At 54.9% G+C, this 20,763-nt stretch overlaps 1 protein-coding gene across 2 annotated transcripts in view; it reads right to left on the minus strand.

The window, feature by feature from the left end:
- SPNS2 (SPNS lysolipid transporter 2, sphingosine-1-phosphate) overlaps nt 1–20,763 on the minus strand; it is a 34,183-nt gene that overhangs the window by 5,897 nt on the left and 7,523 nt on the right. For both annotated transcript variants that reach the window (XR_009049913.1, XM_057714427.1), the window contains exons 2-5: nt 14,347–14,412; nt 4,702–4,838; nt 515–666; nt 227–293 (exon numbers count right to left, since the gene is read on the minus strand). Coding sequence is in view for 1 of the 2 variants with exons in the window: in XM_057714427.1 (XP_057570410.1) it covers nt 227–293; nt 515–666; nt 4,702–4,838; nt 14,347–14,412 (422 nt within the window). In the remaining variant the exon portion in view is untranslated. The remainder of the gene's footprint in view (nt 1–226; nt 294–514; nt 667–4,701; nt 4,839–14,346; nt 14,413–20,763) is intronic.

The following is a 20,763-nucleotide window of genomic DNA, read 5'->3' on the forward strand; positions in this document are numbered from 1 at the left end:
GCAGGAAGTGCCACCACGAACCTGGAATTTCCTCTGTCCCCACAGACTGGGGCCCCTGAGGGTGGTGGGGCGCGTCTGGCTCCTGACACCTCAAAGTGGACGAATGGAGGAGAGCCCAGGCCCACGAGGTGGGAAGTCTGCAGGCCGAGGCCTGGGTCTCAGCCTGGGCTCAGTCCCTGAATCTCTGGGTGACCCTGGGCAAGAGGTGGTCTGGGGCTGTTCTTACCCGCAAGGCCCAGTGCCAGTCTCCGGCCGCCTGCTTCACGCTGGAGCCGGTGATGTAGCCGAGGCCGCTGCAGAGAAGACAGCACAGTCAGGGAAGGGTGGGCAGGGTGTCGGGGCGCAGAGCATGCTCGCCCGTCTAGGAGGCCCCCCGCCCCCCAGCTCCAGCCAGCCAGGGAACTGGTCCAGGTGTTTCTCAAGGCTGACCAGCTGCATGTTTAGGTCTCAGAGGACCAAACTTCAGGGAGAGGGAGTGCTCAGAGATCCGAGGGGATCTTGCCCCGATCCTCACCTGCCCAGGGGGATGGCGAAGTAGAAGACCGACAGCATGAGCGTGCGCGTGTTCTTGGTGAAGAGGTCGCCAATGATGGTGGGCGCGATGGTCGAGTAGCTGGCCTCACCGATGCCCACCAGCCCACGGGACAGGACCAGCAGCCAGAAATGCTGTGGGGGAGGGGCAAAGAATTCTGGGGGACCGTCCTGCTCCTCTGCCTGTTCACCCTTGCTCCCCGCTTTGCTCCCCACCCAGGGCCCAGGAGCCAGGAGAGAGGATGGAGCCCAACCCCTGCCTCAGTAACAACTACACCCCAGCCACGCCGGGCCTCAGTTCCTGCCTCTGAACAGTGGGTGTGAGTGGGCCTCATTGGCCCATTGCTGGGATGGAGCTGGACTTTCACGGGTTGAGAGTTGTAGGTATGGCAGGGGGCAGAAGCCTGTGTCTCCACTGGCACCCCCACCAGTTGTGAGACTTCCTCCCTGGGTTCTGGCCCCACCTAGGGAGCTTCAAGCCACCCCCACTCTGTGACCCATCCCCTGACAGGGCAGCTGGGCTGACCCTGGCAGCACTGAGGACCCAGTGTAAATGGGGAGTGGGCAGGGCAGCCCAGTGGGCTCAGTGCCCCTGCCCTATACACACATCAAAGAGCAAAGCCCAGCTGAGCCGGGAAGGGTGGGGCCATGCCAGCTGCCAGTGGTACTACCTCTTTGATGTGGACCCAGCCCCTCCATCCCCCCAGCTGCCAGGGCCTGAGAACCAAGCTTGGTCATTTTTCCCCAGCCCCACCCTGACCACCCATCCAGCCAGCATCGCCCACATCCAGCCCTCCTCTGGGTCTCCCTGTTTCCCTCTCTCCATCTGCACATCTCTTTCCCGGCCCTCTCTCTGCATCGCTGGTCCTGCCCATCCATCTCTGCGCCTCTCGTTTCCATCGTTCATTCACACTCTCACCCTCCATCTCCAAGTCTTCCTTCTCCTGGCGCCGTGCCTGTGCTTCCTTCCCTGAGAAGCACCTGCCCACAGCCTTTGCCTATTTTTCTGTTGGGTTCTTTGTCTTGTATGGGTTTCTATTCGCTTTTTATATATCATGGGAATTGATATTTATTAGATAGGCCACAAATATTTTCCTTCATCTTTCTTTCCACTTTGTTTATGGGGAGTTTCATCATACAGAAGCTTTATTTTGTGTTATTTAAGTTGATGCTGTCCAAGCTGTTGATTTTCCCTTAATGGCTTCCGCATTTCACGTCTTGCTCAAGAAGGGCTAGTCCATCCCAGGATGATAAATATTCTCGTATCTTTTATGTTTGTTATATTTTAGAAAGAGAAAGAAAATGGGAGTGATTTCCTTACTCTCCTTGGTACCAGAGCAGGCAGATAAGACCTCTCTGACAAGGGATCTCATTGATCCCCGCTCCTCCCCCAGGAACTGGCTTATTTTGTGCATTTGTCACGACTTTCTCTCTACCTTTGCCTGCATGGACACGTACCAAGGAACAACGTTTAGTGCCCCCTGTGTGCTCTCAAAAAATAAACATAAAAAGACCATTCTGTGCATCTTGTCCCACAACTTGATTTTTTCCCCTCATCTTTTGGAAACCCATTTCAGCTGGTTAGTATAGATCTAGTTCATTCATTTGCTGCCAAGAATCTCATAGTATGAATACGCCCCATTCTATCTGGGCATCCCCCAAGTCGTGGTCATTTTGATTCTCGCTCTCTCTCTCTCTTTTTTTCTATTACAAAACTGCAGCCAGCATCCTTGCATGCACCTGTCATTTCGTATCCACGAGTTGGGGTTTCTCCCTTCGGCATATTCCTCGAAGTAGAAGGCTGGGCTGTGGGGTGTACACAGAATTTTATAAAATCCTGCCACTTTGTGCTCTCCAAAGAGGCTCTATCAATTTACACTCCCACCAGCAGCTTGGATAACACTTGGTATTGTCAGCCTTTTTAATTGCTGCCAATCTGATGGGTGTGAAATGGTATCTCATTGTTGTTTTAATTTGCAGTGCCCTGATTACTCGAAAAGCCGAGAACCATCTCTTCCTGTATATATTGCCTGTGTGGGGATCTTCCCAGAATTACCTGTCACTATCCTTTGCCTATTTTTTCTGCTGGGTTGTCTTTTTCCTGTTGATTTATAGTTCTAGATTTTTATGGTTTGCTTTTTACTTTAGTTTCACCTCTCTGGGATTTATTTTGAAGTATGGTTAAAAATACAGACCATACTTTATCTTCCATCCAGATGGAGAGTCAATACTCCCAAAACCATTTATTTGGGATGCAACTTTCATCCTCCACTCAATTCCCATAAAAAGGAAGACTCTGTTTCCTTGATCTCTTAGTTTATCCTTCTGTTTTTAGTTAGAATAGCCATGTTGTAATAACTAATAAGGCAAGGCCCCTTTCATTGTTATTTTCACAATGTTCTTGGCTGTTCCTGGGTACTTTCTCTGCCAAATTAACTTTAGAATCACATTGCCAAGGTCCACCAAAAACCCCCGCAGGACTTGGATTGTGATTGCAATGAATTTATAGGTTAATTGGGGGTGATCTGTCTGTTTCTCTCTCTGCCTCTGCTCACCTTCTCCCCCCAGCTCTCCCTTCCTTCCACACACCCAGAGCAGGGCCCAGACTTGACCCTGTGGTCCCGGACTCACTGGTCAATCCCAGAAGCAGCCCCAGAGGACGGATGATGAGGGGCCTGGTCAGGGGCAGGACAAGACCCAGAGGGGGTCCAGAAGCTTCTTCTGGTCCAGTCCCCATTTTTGACTGTGGCCATCAGGCTCTATCTGACGCTCTAGGCCTGGAACTTACCTGGCCTGACCCTTCTCTATGAAGCTGCCCCGTGAAGCAAAGTGTATCCCCCCAAACTGCCAGTTCTCTCTGCCCTCACCTCCAGCCTGCTCTGGATCAGTGTAAACCTGACTCACCACTGCCCTTCTTCAGACTCTTCCAGGGTCCAGCACTTCCCTCAGAAGGAAGCTCAGGCCTTCCAACCAGGCATTCAAGGCTCTCAGTGACCTGTCCCTGCCTTCCTTTCCAGCCAAAGCACTCTCCTCCTCCATCTATCAGCACACTCCACCACTTCTGCCTCCATGGGGCTGCTCCCTCTGCCCATGCTAGCTTCACCAAAAGGCATAACCTCCCTGCCTTGCCTGCCCAGCTCAAGTTCTACCTCCTCCAGGAAGTCTTCCCAACTACGTGGAGGTCAGAGACCGCTCTCTCTTCAGTGAGGACTTTCAGCACTTTGCTTATCTTGAAGGCTCTGAATGTGGGAGCTCCTGCCCACCCCTGGCCTGGGTGCTCCCAAGGCCAGGGTCTCCTCCCTGAGGCTGGAATCTCCTTGAGGACAAATCCTAGTCTCTCCCCTTCTTCCTCTATCTCCCTCTATAGTAGCCATCATGTGATTGTCCTTCCTCTGCTTGAACACCCCTAGTGACGGGACACTCACTACCTCTCAGGGCAACACATCTCCTCTTTGGAAGAAAGAACAGAAATAACGATTTGTTCAACACCTGCCATGTGTCAGGGTCTGGACATTCATGAGTTCAGTTATTTCTCACAACCACCCTTCATACTGAGAAGTATCATCCCCTTATTACAGATGAGGAAACGGAGGCTCAGAGAAGTTAAGTAAGTTTTCTCTAGATCACAAAGCTGAGTGGGCAACAGAATTGAAATATTCAAACCCAGAACCATGGGAGCCAAGTAAGAAACCTCTTCCTTACGTTGAACTAACGTTTATTTCCCTAGGACTTTGACCCAGGGAGTTGGCTGGTCATCGGACAAAGAGCAAACTGTGTGAGGCCCAGAGAAGAATAGTGACGTATCTAGGGTCACCCAGCAAGATGATGGCAGAGCCAAGACTAGAACCCAAGGGTCCTGTCTCCTTAGCCGGACTTGTTCCCTCTGTTCCTTGCATTCTCTCCAAAATGAAAAGCAGCTCAGGGAGAGTCAGGATACCACACAGGGCTGCGAGTTCCCCGGTTCAAGACCAGCACAGGGAAAGCCAAATCATCAGGGCCATTGCACAGAAGGCCCCAAAGACCCCCTCATCCCACTGTACTTGGACTAAACGGGCTGGAACCCCAGTCAAGACGAGGACAGGTCGATCAGACTCGCCACCCCCTGGAGGAACCAGGCCCCACAGACGGGATGCGCAGGAATGCTGGGTGGGAAGCCCAGGCAGGCCTCACCTGCTGGGGGATGAAGGAGCTGGAGAACGTGACCGCCGACCAGAAGAAAATTCCGCAGCTGAGGATCACTTTTCTGTTGAATCGGTCACCCAGGTAGCCAAAGATGGGGGCGGCCACCATGAAGCTGCAGATGAACACTGCGCGGGGAGAGGAGAGCTGCAGGGGGCCACGGGGGCGTCCCATGGCTGAGCCCACCCACCCAGACCACCCAGCGTGAGGCCAAGTGCCTGCTGAGGAAGTAGCCCCTGCCCGAGAGGGGCAACCTTGGCCAGGCCCGGACCCAGGGGAGGCGGGACAGGCCCTCTGGGTTAGGAGACTCCATGACTCCATCCTCCTCAACGCCCAGTGGCAGGTGAGCCCTTTAGGACTTTTTTAAAGAGTAAAGATTTATTCATTGAGCACTTTCTACGAGTCAGGGTCTGTGCTAGGGGCTCACCACACCACAGCATCTTATGTATCCTTCTGACCCTCGTCCCACCTCACAGATGGGGAGACACTCAGAGAGAAGTGACTTGCCCAAGGCCTTGCAGGCAGTAAATGTCTCAGTGGGGATTGGACCCCCCTGTCTGTCTGACTCCAGAGCCAGTGTTCCTTATACTTTGCCACGCTGTTCTCCTTATGATACTTGAAAAAGAGGTTCAGAGAGGGAAAGGGACCTACCCAAGGCCACACAGCAAATCAGGGCAGAACTGGCCCTGGAACCCCAGATCTCATACCCGCCAGATCACACAGCCACCCTCACTCCCGCAGGCTGCAGAGACTTTCCTGACGTTTGGAAACAATGTCATTCATTTGTGCATTCATTCGTTCACTCATGCATTCATCCATTCAACAAAGACAAAAATTCCCAGCCTCTTGGAGTTTTCATTCTAGTGAGAAACAATGAAATAAAAAATATAGTTTGTCAGGGGGTGACAAATGCTAAGGAGGGGAAAAGGGCAGAAACAGGAGATCCGAAAAGCGTGTGAAAGAAGGAAAACAGATGTTAAAATTTTAAATAGGAAGGTCAGAGAAGGTGACATTTCCGCAAAGACCTGGAGGAGATGAGGAGACAAAGCATGCAAATATTGGGTTCGGAAGAGCAAGTGCAAAGGCCCTGGGGCAGGAATGCGCTTAGCATATTTGTGGAACAACAAGGAGACCAGAGTGGCTGAAGCAGAGGGCCGCTGAGGGGGAAAGGCCATAGGGGTAGGGCCTTGTGGCCTGCCCTGGTGACTGTGGCTTCTGTGGGTAAGAAAGGAAAACACCAGAGGATGCTGAGCAGAGCTGTGATGTGACCTGGTTTTGTTCTTCCGGAACAAGAGAGCAGCAGAGCCTTAGAGGACCGCTTGGGGATGGCACCACCCGTATGGGAGGGGCCTTGGAGGTCCCAGGGGGGATAAAGAGGCCAGCAAGCCAGGGTAGGCGCTAGGTCACGCAGTGAGGCAGCTCCTGATTCCTCCTCCTGGAAGGCAGTCCCACAGCTGACAGGCAGATGGCCAGACAAAGGCCGCGTGGGCAGACAGGGCGGCCAGTTGGCCGGCCTCTGACCGCCAAGCTAAACAATTCACAGGGGCTGGCTGCTCCTCACAGACCTGAGCCCCCAGGAGAAGAGATAGAGGGAGGGGAGGAAGGAGGGAAGGAGGTGGAGGAGGGGAGAGCAGGCTGGGCTGGAGCAGTGACTGTCGCTCTGTCCTAGGGAGCAGAATGGGGAGCATGTATGGGTGTGGGGGGAATCTTTTAATCCCAACTGTGTGATTGGGGCCTCAGGCAGAATCAGCAGAGGGGTGCACGGATCTGGGCCCCAGAGACGCACTGCCTGGGCTTGAATTCGGCTCTGTTCCTTCCCAGCTGGGTGACGTTGGGCAGGTCACAACCTCTCTGTTCCTCAGTTCCATGGTGTGCTGATAAATGTTTAGCAACTGGCTCTCCAAAAGCGGGGCGGTGGGGGCAGTGGGGGGAAGCGGTGCAGGCCTGATGTGTAGTGTCTGCCAATTTTCATGGTTCAGATGCTCCCACCATGGCCTGGTTTCAAGCTACCAAAGTGATGTCACTCGGAGTTGGGAAGAGATATGCAGTCAGAGTTGTACATGGCATATTTCTACCATCCCGATCCAACCGACATAAATAAGCTTAAGAACGTAGGTAATAGTAGAAGGTAGTCAAATAAGTAGGGCGTGATGAATTTTCAGTGTTTATTACCTTTGATTTTAATATGTTGTTTAACTGCAAGTTTATATAATTCCGTTTTTAACAACGGTTATGCTTAACCCGCTCACACGATTCCTGAAAATCTAACAATCAACTCTCACAAGACTTAAGCCACCTCCAGCACGCCAACTTCCTCATCTGTAAAATGAAGATAAAAATAGCAACTCCCTGCTTGCTCTGAGCACTGGATGGAATAATGCGTGTAAGGTGCTTAATGCCACGCCCTGCCCGGAGCAGGTCAACACTGGGCCCTTGTTTAGATCAGTCAGGGTAGAAATTATTTCCTCATATCTAGAAAAAGAATTCTTCCTGCTGGGTGTGTCTCCCAGGACCTGCCTGAGATCAGACCAGAATATGGGCTGGAAAGAGATTTCAGTCTCATCAGGACTTACACATATTAGGGGAGAAGGAAGAATTGTTTCCTCTATGCCTGTCTGTGCTAGGTGGGGAGTGGGCAGAAAGAATCAGAGCAGGAGTTGCCCCCCTGTCTGGCCAGGGAGCAGACCCTGTCCATGGGTTTCCCAACTTAAAGAGTTACAATGCCAGGGAACCAGCAAGGAGAGCCAAATCCTGCCAAGACAATCAAGGGAGGCTTCATGGAGGCAGTGATATCAGAGCTGGGCATTGAAGGCTGTATAGGAGTTTACCACAATGCTATTACTTAAAATCAAGTATACTAAAATATAAATTACAAATCTCATAAGACTGTAAAATGGTTAATGAGGCATAATACTTATTAATAATAATTGCAGTTACCATTTATGGAGCATTTATTATAGGCAAGGCCCAGGGATGTGCCGTGGACATAAGCACAGATCATCTCATTCGATTCTCACTATCATCTTCATCTTACAGAGGGTGCAACAGAGGCTAAAAGGAGTGACATCACACAGCTAGTGTGTGGCTGAGCCAGAATTTATACCCCAGTTTGACTCCAGAGTCCTTGCTCTATCTAAATCACACTACAGACTGCCAGGCTGGGAAGGCAGAAGATCCCAGCTGATGTTCCAAAGGTCAGAGAAAGTTCAGGGTGTGTCGGGGACAGCAGAAAGATGCATGAGGCTGCAGGCTGGGAAGGTGAGAGAGAGGAAGCAGTGGGAGATGAGACTGAGGAGGGAGATGGGCCCCTAACCCCTAGGACCGGGTTTGGTGTTAGTTAGAGGGCTATGGAGATCCACGGCACACTGCTCTCCCCCTTCAAGGGGGAGCACTGGCCAAGCCCCCACTGGGTGGGTGTAGAGGGGCTGAAGGAGGTGGGCCAGGCCTTGGCCAGACTTCAGCCATCCTGGTCCCTCCCCATCCTCCGGTCCACACTGGAGCCGGAAGGCAGCCCCCTGGCACTTTCCCCGTGGACCTTCTGCCTGCTCGTCTGGGTGGGCAGAGGCACCCAGGACTCCTGTTGGAGCAGCCACACCCCATCCCCACCCCTACCATGTCATGCTGAAGGTCACCAAGTCCCAACCTGAGCTTTACCATCTGTCCCATTTTACAGCGAGGGCCACTAGAAGGTAAAGGAACCTACCCAAGATGACACAGCAACCCTCCTGACCCTGAACGCCCTTGTCCCTCAGGGCCTTCCCCTTGGGGACAAGGGAGTCTAAGGTTAGCAGGGAGACACAATCCATCTTTACAGCCCTTCCCTAGAGAAGGGACCTCTCCTGGTCCTCAGGGATGTCACAGGCCAGCAGAGAGGCCTGAACACAACCAGGTAGAAACTGAGGTTAAAAAAAAATTCCTGGCAGAAGGAACAGCACAGGTAAAGGCCTGGACAGGTGACCCATGTCCCAGATGGGGGTGCAGAGGCTTCTCCAGCCAACAGGAAGCTCTGCTGAAAATAAAAGCCAGCCTGGGCTGGAAGTTTCCCGGGCCCACCACCTCCAACCCCACAGTCTTTGTTTGAGGAGAGACTTCTGGGCAGACGGGCTGCCCCACCCACCCCTGGTCTCGGCAGGGGCGGCTTTCCCAGCACGAGGACGTCCTGTGGTCGGGGTGTGGGGAAGCCCTCGGTCGGCTCACGTGTGCTGAGCCCACAGGTCTGGGACAATGGAGCTGCGGGCAGGGAGCCAGGGCAGGGGGGCAGGGCCGCGGAGGGCAGCGTAGGAGGAGTTAGAGCCCCTGGCTCACCAGGAGAAGCTGGGCTGAGCCTCCTCCCTCCTCTGCAAGGCGGGCGATGCCCCCTTCTCACAGGGCCGGCGGGAGGTCATCAGGGAGACAGGGCTTGGGCAGCATCCCTAAGGCGCCATCCACCTCTCGTGGTGCCGGCTGAAGGCCTTCTCCCTGTGGGCCCGCTCAGGAGGCCAGCACCCAAAGCTTGGAACAATCCCCTCTGTGCCCTGGCACAGGACCACCCTGACTCTGAACCCATGGGGCCGCTGAGAAGGTGGTCCTCGCGCAGGAGCAGGTGAGGTCTGCGCTGGAGGAGCCCGGAGCCCCCACATCGTGGCCTTGGAGCACATGTCCAGCCCCACCTCAGCCTGGGCTGAACCAGGGTTATTTTCACAAAGTCCAGATCCGGCCGACTTGTTATTCAGAGGAGACTTGCCACTCTCCACATCCTGTGGGCAGGGAGGGTACTCGGGCAGGCGTGGGGTGGGCAGGAGCCAGGCTCTGCCCGAGTACCCTCCCTGCCCATAGGATGTGGAGGATGGCGGCCCAGGCTGGCCAAGATGACGGGGAGGACCCAGAACAGCGGGACCCATCAGTGCCTAGAAGCCCACCAGACTCAGAGCTCCTGCAGGAAGAATGGGAACTGCTCCTCCTTCAAACTCTGCCCAGGATGTAAACCCTAGGTCGGCCACTGAGGCCTCAGGGAGGAAGGTTCTCGGGCCTCCCTTCTGACAGGAGGGCCTTGAGGGGAGAGCCACGGGGGCTGCCCAGCTCTGCCTTCAGAACCTGAGTCTTTGCCGAAGTGGGAGGATGTTGCCCGGCTGGCTGAAGTGAGGATGGAGCAAGGCCAGAAGGAGACTCTCCCAAAGCAAAGACGCTGTCTGGTTTCAGTCTGAGCTGGCTCTTCCTCTGTCTCCCCCCGCCCCTGCCCCCACCTCCCAATCCTGGCACTTCCTCATGATGCCAGGAACCCCAGCCCTGAGTCGCCCTCCAGCCTTCTCTGCCACCCATTCCCACACTCGGCCCCCATGTGAACCTCCTGATGCATACATCTTACAGGGACCTGCCCTGCTCTGATATCTTCTCTGGCTCCCCGCTACCTCAGGACCAAAATCCAGATGTCTTTCACCATCAGACCCTGCCTGCTGTCCAGCCTCCTCCCCCTCCACTCTCCCCACGACAAAACACACACCAGAGCCAGCAATGCCACAACCTTCCCTCTCACTCCCCTTCCCCTGAGCTGCATTTATGCCAATTTCCTCAGATCCAGTTTCTAATTTGCTTATTTTCTCTTCAGCTGGGTCTACTATGTGTTAATTCATCTAACTATTACATTTTTTCATTTTAATACTCACATTTTACACTTATGGAATTTTGAACTTAGGGCTTTTAAACATCTCCCTGTCCTTTTTTTTTTTTTTTTTTTTTTTTAATAATGTGCTATTCCTGTCTTATAAACTCTACTCTTTCTTTAGAGCCTCGAATGTTAAGCATACCTAACGCAAAGTCCCTTCAAACAAGTCTTTTCTCTGTAGGAAACAGGAGTTGGTTTCCCCATTTTCTGGGCCGGCGGACTCTCTCCCATAAATGTGGGTTTCTTTGTGTGCTCTGTTCATTTTGAATTGGGGTTTGTCTTTAGCGGGAATTGTCATCTGTGTCCCGTGCAGGCCCTGGGACCTAAGGCTTCCCTAAGGAGCAGTTTGGTATTTGCTTTTGCTGAGGTCCCTGGAAACATCAGGCCTACCTGTGGAAGGGGTGGAATTCCCAGGCCTGTGCAGATTGGGGGCTGGACTAGGCTTCTTGAAAAAACTCAGAGCCAGGAAGGAGGTGTCCTTTCACAGGCAGAAAAACTGCCCACCGGCCTGAGTGTACAGCTTGAAATCAGGGAGCTTGCCCTGGGCAGAAACCGAATTACCCAAGTAATACCAGAGCCCAAGCCTGCTCTGCCCAGTCTTCAAAGTAAAGAAAGCCCCAAGCCTGGAAACTGGGCCAGACTAGTCATACTTTGATGAATCTGGGTGATGCCTACATGGAAATCTGTTACATTATTCTATGTCTTATGTATATTTAAAAGGCTTTGTGATACAAATGTTTAAATATACAGTAACAAGCTTCTAAGACATATACTGGTTCCCACTTGACTTCAGTATCAGCTCCCACTCCTGTTTTTGAGTTGAACTCTTTGCTTCTATCACCTGGAAACTTCCCTGCCAGCTTCAGCTTTCAAACTCAGCTATGTAATTTAAATATGTTTTCTTGATATATTCTCTCCAGCTTGGAGGGGGAAGAAACATGACAACCTGACAAATCAAGAAGCTGCCTGGGGGGCTTCCTAGGTGGTGCAGTGGTTAAGAATCCACCTGCCAATGCAGGGGACATGGGTTCGATCCCTGCTCCAGGAAGATCCCACATGCCACGGAGCAACTAAGCCTGTGCGCCACAACTATTGAGCCTGCGCTTTAGAGCCTGTGAGCCACAACTATGGAGCCCATGTGCTGCAACTACTGAAGCCCACGCACCTAGAGCCTGTGCTCTGCAACAAGAGAAGCCACAGCAATGAGGAGTCTGTGCACCACAACAAAGAGTAGCCCCTACTCACCGCAACTAAAAAGAAAGACTGCGCACAGCAAAAAAAAAAAAAAAAAAAAAAAAAAAAAGCTGACGAAGTCCCGTCCCCTGAGCAAACTCTAATTCATCCTTCAAAGCCCCACTCAAATGCCCCCTTCTCAGGTAGGTCTTCTTTACCTGCCACCAGACACAGCTAGGTCCATACTCACTGCTACCACCGCCACCACCAACACCCTGCCCCAGGCTCCCACAGTCCCTGCTGGGTGGGGACTGGATACATCTTCTGCTTCCATTGATAGAGGGAATCTACTTGAGTGCAGGGACTGAGTCCGTGGTTCGGCCACAGCTGCCCCTTTAGGTGGAGGCTATGGGGGCTTTTGATTTCCTGAAACAGCGAGACCCGAGAGCTGTAATTCTGCTGTGGGTTTTCCCAGAGGCTGAGCTATGGCTGCCACAGGGGCCAGGGCCCAGCTCGGAGCGGGTAGCAATCTGCAGGGGGGCTGCCGAAAGCAGGCCCTTCCCAAAGCAGCTTTCATGCTCTGGTCCTGAAGGGAAAGAGCAGGGGCAGGCCCAGGCCAAACCCCCAGCTGTACCACTCCCCCCACGACCCTGTCTCCTGGCCCAGCGGCCCCTGGTGCCCACAAATAAGCAGGCAATCGCGCTCTCAGGCCTGGCCCTTTGATCTGGGCAAACACCAACACCTCGCTGCGCGCCCTCCACCTGGCTCCGACCTTATCAGGGCTTGGGGAAGAGACAGGTGCCTGGGGCCCAGGCCAATTAGGTGATCTGCTTGGTAGCCCACTGAGGGACATCCTGGTCTAGCCCGCCTGGCTTCTTGGCTCAGCTGGCCAAAGGCGCAGGGACACTCTGGGGAGCCATCCCAGCTGTGCCCGGGTAGGTGGTAGGGTGAGGGCCAGGGGGTGATGACTAGAGGGTCTCGGAGAGGGCTGGGAACTCTCACCCTGGCCCAGAGGCATCCACCCCGAGACCACTCAGACGCCTGGGGTAAGCCTCACCAACCCAGTGGCCATCTGTGACCCCTCCCAAGCCAAGAGGACCTCATATGCAGAAGTCCCAATGCCAGGCCTGCTACGCTCTCACCACGAGACCTTAAGCAAGTCATTTCCCCTCTCTCCACCTCTGTCCTTCCATCTGGAAAGTGGAGCTGACCAAAGGGAGCTTGTAGGAGGAAGAATCAAACACGATGAAGCCAAGGATGATGTATCCCCCTCCGGCCAGGTCGCCAGGGATAAGTAGGGGCTGCCGTGACTTTTCTCTTAACCAAGAAGGACATAATTGAGGCAGTGCTACGACCCCCATAGCCCTCCCCGCCGCTCCCTGGGCGGCTGCACTGGCCCTGACCGCAATCAGTGGGGGTCGAATGGAGGAGGCCAGGGCACATCAGTCAGCAACGCCAAGACCAGGAGGGGGATGAGGCTTGGGCTGAGTCCCCAGTGACTCAAGGGCCACGGAGGAGGGGGCTGAGCGGTTAGGCTCCCTCCTGCCCGTCCCTCACCAGCTCAGCAGCCCGCTCCCTCCCACGCTCCTGTCGGACTTGAACTCTTGTCTCCCCGGCTCTAAGTACTAGTCATGGCACTGCACAGAGCCCGGGAGGCTGGAGGAACCTGTCCCGGGCCCCAGGGCAGGACGACTTGCTCTGACCCTGGCTGGGTGCGGGGAGGAGAAGCCTGCGGAGGGACTTGGGCTCACATCCCGGGTGGAGGGGATGTCTGCAGGGTCAGGGACCTGGGCGCCCTCAGGAGGAGCCGGCCCCCCACATCCTTGCTCCAGTCCTAGCTCGGTTAATTCTCACAAATTTGGGCTGAACCCTGGAGCTTTCATCTCCCCCTCTCTGAGCCCCCAAAGACCCCACCTGGGAAGCGAGGATGGGCACGGAGCCTGGCTGAGTGGCTGTGGCTGAAGGAGGCTGTAGAGGCCTGGCACTGTGCATACTGGAATGCCACCCGGACAGGTCAGGCAGGTTCCTGGACAGAGCCAGCTCGCTCCTCCCCTCCCTCCCTGAGAGTCTGGGAGGGGACAGGGTTCCCAGACAGGAATGCAGACCATGGACCTTCTCCCCCATATCTCACTGGGGCCCCTGGCCAGGCGGACTCCAGGGCCAAGGGAACTGGCCATACAGCAAGGTCAGGGCCGAGTCAGGATGAGCCCTGGGATGTAACACTGTCTGAGTCTCTGCCCAGGCCTGAGGGTCCTGCTGAGGACATGGCCAGTGGAAGGGCCAGGAGCTCAGGTCCTAGAGGAACCCCGTAGCGGGCAGGGCAGACACAAGGCTGACACGGACCCTGGGGGGAGGGGCAGAGAGGCTGGAATAACTGCTTCATCACCTGCCCCTCTGCCCTGGCTCAGGGCGGCTCGGGGCCTGCCTCCCCACCAGTCCCTCGGCCGGGGCCCCAGGGGAGAGAGGCCAAGAAGCTCAAGCCCAGGTGTAGTCCCGGACCCAGGTTCTCAGACTCCTGCCCTGGGTTTGCGAACGGCTCTGGGGCTGAGCAGCTGGAGTTTCCTGCTTTGGCATCTGAGAGGTGATTCCCAGGTTGCCTGCATTCTTGTATGTCACCCACAGTCCCTGAGGGCAGGTGCTATTTGTTTTGTTTCGCAAGAATAGAAGCAGGGGAAGTGGTGCCTTTTGTGAGTGGCAACAGTGGAATTTGGACACAAAACTCAGGCTCTTTCCAGTGAGGCAGGACCAGGGAAGAGATGGGCAGGGGATCCCCACCAGGTAGAAAGCCAGGCAGGGGGTCCAGGGCGAGTGGGGGGCCTCACCTGACTGCAGCAAGCCGGCGCCTCGGTCCTTGACCCCAAAGTGCTGCTGGATGTCCAGAAGGACGCCTGGGAGGAGAAGACAGAGGGTGACATCTGACGCCTGGGTGCCCCCTTCCCCCAACCCCACCTCGGGGACCCTCAGCCCCAGCCCAGCCCTCTTTCCACCTTGCAGGGCCCAGCCTGGCTGCATCTAGAGAACTCCGTCCTGCCCAGTTTACCCAGGCCACTGGAGACCTTGGAGGCCACGCTTCCACCCTGCAGTGCTCACCCTGGGCATGGACCCCCGCCCCTCACTCAGCCAGCGTGGAGTCCAGGGCGCAGACAGGCGAGGCTCCTCCACAGTCCCTCGGCCCAGTGGGACAGCCGAGCCTCCTACTGTCAGCCGGCACCTCTTGCCCACCTGCAGCCCAGCCCCAGACCAGACATTGGGACCCCGGACGTGGACCCTGCCCTCAGCGGGGACCATAAAGCCCACATCCCAGAGAGTGGGGTGGCAGCCACTGAAAACTGCAGGGGAAGCCCTCTGGCCAAGGAGAGCGCCAAGAGGGCGTACAGGAATGCTCGTACCTGCTCACCTGCACGTGTGCACAAACACTCGTGCCCCGCCCCGTCCGCAAGAGAATAACCAGGACCCCCAGTTTTCCGATGCAGGAGCCCAGGTGCAGAGGGAAGCAGGCGGGGCTCTGGGGCTGCTTTCTTGGGGGAAGGGGAGCCCTCGAGGACACGTCTGCCCTTCTCCCAGCTCCCAGCCACCTCTACGTGCTCATTAGGGCTTTTATACGTCAAAGGGGGCCAGCAATCAGAACTAGAAACGATCGACAGCTGCGGACAGACTGAGCCGCGGCTGTACGGAGGCCAGCAACCTCCCGGCCCCCTCCGACCCCGTGTAGCCCTCAACCAGGGCTCCCGAGTAAGCACAACCCCCAGCCCCACAGGCCCCAGGGCTCCCACCTTGGCTCATGTGAGGACAGCAGGAGGCTGGGCCACAGGCCAGAGCCCCCTGACCACTGCATGTCTGCACTAAGAAGGAAGAGGGGAGAAAGGAGGCAGGGCCCGGGAACTCCCTGGCGGTCCAGTGGTTAGGACTCTGTGCTCTCACACAACCCTATGAGGCTGGTACTATCATCCCACTGGATAGATGAGGAAACTGAGGCACAGAAGATTAAGCCACATGTTCAGAGTCACACAGCGGGGAAATGGGTGAAAGTGGAATCTCCAAACACAGTACTAGGCCAAGGTCCCCCCACTCGAGGCCCAGGACTGGGATGCTGAGGGATTTCCTGTTCTAGTAGCCTGACAGCCAAGAGCAGCTGGTCTCCTCCTTGTTAATACCCAGCATGGATTCACCATAATTACCCATAATGAAGAGGCTGTGTGAGACCCAACTAATGACTTAATAACCAGGGCGGGCTGTGACTTTACCTCGAAGGCGGAAACCAGGGGCCAGTCCTGGGCCTGTGGATGGCAAATCCACCAAGTGGGATCTCCGAGGTGTCCCGACCCGGCCTCAGAGGCCCCGAGTTCCACCAGGGCCTGTGGGTGGCATGGCTGGGCCTGACCTCGGGGAGCCACCCACACTCACCTCCCGGCCTCACAGCCCATTCCCAGTCCTGAGCCAGGGCCTCTGTAGCCTCTTGATCTGATCACATCGCTCTTGCATAATCACCGTCACCTGTGGCTCCCCTGGCTTCACCGGGCCATGGGGCTGCAGGTTCAGTCCCACCAATGCCACCCTCCAGCCTCACTTCTCAGGATACCACCCCCTCACGCCATACTCTAGCCACCCCCAAACTACTCATGGCTCCCTGACGACACACGCTCCCTCTTCCTACCCTGGTGCAATTTTGTTGGCTGAGCTAATTCCTGCCATTTCTTCAAGACTAGTTTAGATGCCTCCTCTTCTGGGAAGTCTTCCTGGATTTCTCCCCCTCTCACCACCCTCCATAAGCTAGTTGCCCCCACTCTCCCCTATCCGTCCTTGTTTTACCACTTGTCACACTAGGATTCGTTTGTTCTACAGAGAAGACACAGAGGGACGTGGATATGAGCTCCTTGGACCCGCTGTGGCTGGGAGCAAAGAGCCACTAGTTACTGGTTCCTGCTAAGTCCCAGGTACTGTGTGAGGCTCTACAAGGGGTATTTCTATCCCTGCTACCCACGCAGATCTATGATTATCATCCCCATTTTACATATGAGGAAACTGAGGCTCTGAGAAATGAAAGAACAGCGCATACAAGGTCAGGCGTGAGATCTGAAACCAGGTCTATTACCAAAAACCAACGCTTATTTTTCTGCCACACAGCCTTTGCGTGGTTTGCTTTTGCCCCCCAGCCCGGGGCCCAGCACACAGCCAGCCCACAGTGACTATTTGCGGAATCATAGGTGGATGTGCGGGTGCCTGCCTCACCCCTGACTAGATCATGAGCCCTTTGAGAGCTGGGACCATGGCAAGTCATCTCTAGAACCCAGGACAGGGACTGTCACAATTTAGGCACTGGGTAGACAGAAGGATGTGTAGAGTCAAGAGATGGTAGGAGGGGACTTCCCAGGTGGCACAGGGGTTAAGAATCTGCCTGCCAATGCAGGGGACACAGGTTCAATCCCTGATCCGGGAAGATTCCACATGGTGTGGAGCAACTAAGCCGGCAAACCACAACTATTGAGCCCATGTGCCCCACAACTACTGCAGCCCGCGTGCCTAAAGCCTGTGGGCCTGGAGCCCACGCTCTGCTATGAGAAGCCACCTCAATGAGAAGCCCCGCACACCACAACGAAGAGCAGACCCTGCTTGCCACAACTAGAGAAAGCCCGCACGCAGCAAGGAAGACCCAACACAGCCAATAAATAAACAAATAAATTAATAAATAATTTTTTAAAAAGAGATGGTAGGAGGGTAAAACTCCCTCTGGGCCCTACACTGCAAGTCCTCACCCACAGCCCAGAGGCAGGCATGGATCTGCAGTAAGCACAGGCTCACTTCCTGGGAGGAAGCCCATATCCAAATGGCCATCATAAAGGTGGTGTGTGTCCATAGCAAATCAAAACACTCTTGCTTCCTCCCCTAGGCACATCCTAGCCATGTTACTGGATGCACTCCCCCACCCATGACTTTAAGGTCCAGCATTTGCCTCTGCCTCCAGGAAGCCTTCCTTTTTTCTTTTAAGATTTTTTTTCTTTTGGATGTGGACCATTTTCAAAGTCTTCCAGGGAATAGGGTCTTGTGCGGGTCGTAAGACCCTAGGTCAGGCCCTGCCTGAGCCTTTCTGGGTCGTTTTCCCTCTTCAAGTCCTGCAAAGGGCCACAGCCGCAGGAAGGTGAGATCCCACTGGCCGCGGGCACGGGAAGCGTGTGTCACAGCAGCCCGGATGGTCGTCTCAGATTTTCCTCTGGGCTCCAGGCTGGCTTGGACCCACACACCCCCTCCCTTCTTCACCACAGCCTTATTTTTAGCCTCTTTCCTGGAGGCTGAGGTTTAGTGGGTCACAGGACGGGCCTCACGTCCAGGAGCAGCCTCCTACGGCTCCGACCAAGCCCACTGTACCAGCCCCACCAGCCTGGGGCGGGCAAGGTGGGGCTCCCGCCCCACACGCAGCCCCCCTCCGTCCACGGCCACAGCTCCCGATCGAGGCCTCTCCAGGCAGTCACCCCAAATCCACAGCCACAATCATCCTCTGCCCGCAGGGTCCTCCTCCCTGAGCCAAGAAAACATTCTGGAAAAGCAGGAGCACCTGAATTTTCTTACCCATTGACCCTAATTACATCCCTCTCAAGCCTCCAAGGGGCTGGCCTCTTGTCCAAGGCCAACTGCCCCTCCTGCCTCCTGGGGAGCTGGCCCCTGGTCAGCTGCTGGCTTGAGCTATGCTGTCAACATCTCCATCACTCCTGTCTCCTGCACATCAGCACACAAATGTGCTCACCCCTCTCTCATCCTAGTGGTTAAAACAGTCCTGCCTCCTCGTCCCCCCTGGCAGCCACTCTTTCTCTCTCCCCCTTTCACAGCTGAAGTTCCTCATTTTTTTTTTTGGCCGCGACTCACGGCTTGTGGGATCAAACCCATGCCCCCTGCATTGGAAGCACAGAGTCTTAACCACTGGACCACCAGGGAAGTCCCTTATTTTTATTTATTTATTTATTTATTTATTTATTTATTTATTTATTTATTTATTTATTTATTTATATTTTGAAGTCCTTAAAAGAGTTCTCACCCCTCCCCAACTCGATGTCCTCATCTCTATCCCCCGCTGAAGCCAACCGCCTCCTGGTGGCTCATCCCCACCGGCTCTCTCATCCCTCAGCATCCCAGCCTCCTGGACCCTGAATCTACGGCTCTACCACCTGGTCCACGCCCCAGGCCAGACACCTGGGAGTCAGCCATGACACCCCCTTCCCATGAATGGGCCCCAACGATTCTCTCTCTTCTTCACCAACTGGCCTCCTCCCTGGACCCCCTGCCTCCAGCCTCTCCCAGCATCCCTCCTGCAACCTGATCACACAAGCACTTATCCACCTCCTACCAAATCCTCGGCTGGGGCTGCAGAGACCACAAGGCAGTTCCTGGACCTAAGGAGCTAAGGCCGTGGTGCAGTGGTTGTCGACTCTGGCTTGCGCTCAGAGTCACCCATGAGTTCTTCAAAATCCATTGGCCCAGTTCCCTGGTTCCGTAATACTACTGCTAACAGTAACAATAATATGGTGTTAACATGTACTCAGTGCTTACCGCATGCCAGACACTGTTCTGAGAGTGTAACCGAATTAGCTCGCTGAGCGTGGCTGCCCAGTAATATTCCGTGGCTCCCCACCGCCACCCAAAGTAAGCCCAGACTTCTTCAAGCATTCGAGCCCTCCAGATCTGCACAAGCACCCTGTCTAGAAGCCAGAGCCAGCAATCTAGTAACACACTGCCCAGGGGACTGGAAACCACTGGCCTGGCTGGTCTGATGTGACTCGCACATCACGGCCCACAGGCCTCCAAGCCTTGACTACAGCCGTGCCCTCTTCCTGGGCTGATCATCTCCACCTGCTAAGGTCCACCTTCTACAGGACCCAGATCCAAGGTCATGTCTACCAGGGTGCCCCCCCAACTCCCTCCTTTGGGGCTCTTGTTGAAAAGGTGCCTGTAACTTCGAAGGCACCCCCAGAGCTGGATGGAATCTGGCCCGAGTCACCCATCTGGTGGGTTGCAGACACAGTGATCCCCCATAACTGATGGTCCCTCAAGAGCCCCCAGAGGAGCCAGGTCCAGAGCCCAACTCGCGGACATCACAGAGTCCTCAAAAAGGCCAAGGTGTAAGAGGAAACCCACACTGACCTTGGGAGACCCCGGTTCAGACCAGTCTCAGACGCAAGGTTGGGACAACATGATCCTGAAGTCTCCCTCTGCCTCGTCATCCAGGGCAGATGCTCAGGTTCGCTCCCTCAAACACAGTCATCATCACCCCACATTTACCCTACTTCTCTCGGAGCAGCAGGCAGCATAGCTGAATTCCCAAGAGCATGGGCTCCAGAGCCAGTCCATCTGGGTTCAAATCCTGGCTTCTCTACCTTCCCTGCTATGTGACCTTAGGCAAGTTACTTAACCTCTCTGTGCCAGTTTCCTCCTCTGTAACAAAGATGAATTTTAAGATCTGCCTCATATGGTTGTTGTGAGGTTTAAATGGGTTAATCCATGTAAAATGCTTAGAACAGCGCCTGGTACCTAGTAGGTAGTCGATAAATGTTACAAACGTTATCATAGATCATCAATTCGTGGGGCAAGAGCCCCAGCTGTGACCAGTTCCCAGAGAATGGGAACTCTACCTCAGTGTTCTTTTCTCCAAAATGGGAGCAGATGGCTGGAAAGACAGAGCCTAGGGATCTGAAGGGATGGATGAGGCCTGCCATTGGCTGATCCTTCTTGGAGGGACCCTGGTCCCCCTGTGGAGCCCTCAGGGCTGGCTCACTCTGAAAGTGTCACCCCTGCTCCAAAGCTGGGCCACAGCTCCCACTCCGGTAATTATAGGGGCCTGAGGGCCTGGCTCTGCTGACCTGGCTCCGGATGGCTAAGGCTGGGAAACCACAGCCTGGCCCCGCCAGCACGCACCCCCTCCTTCCCAAGCCTGAGGGGACTGGCCAAGGCAGTTCCTCAGCCAGGGATCCAGATTGTCAAGCACACTCACTTCTACCTGCCCCAGAGCTTCCACAGGGCAAGACCCTCCCCCGCCCCCCAGGGACAAGCTGAATGACCTCCAGGAGCATCTGGCCCCTATTCTGAGCCTCAGTTGCCCACCTGAGAGTGACACAGGATCTCTGTACATCCCTGCTGGGTCCATCCTAAATTTTAACCACATTTGTTCTATATATGCCAACCCTCCTACCCCCACGTCTGCCTACAAATCTGGGTCATACAGGACAGCTTAGTGGTCATCTTTGAGGGACTAT

This window comes from Hippopotamus amphibius, chromosome 17 (assembly GCF_030028045.1).
Source record: "Hippopotamus amphibius kiboko isolate mHipAmp2 chromosome 17, mHipAmp2.hap2, whole genome shotgun sequence".
NCBI lineage: Eukaryota > Metazoa > Chordata > Mammalia > Artiodactyla > Hippopotamidae > Hippopotamus > Hippopotamus amphibius.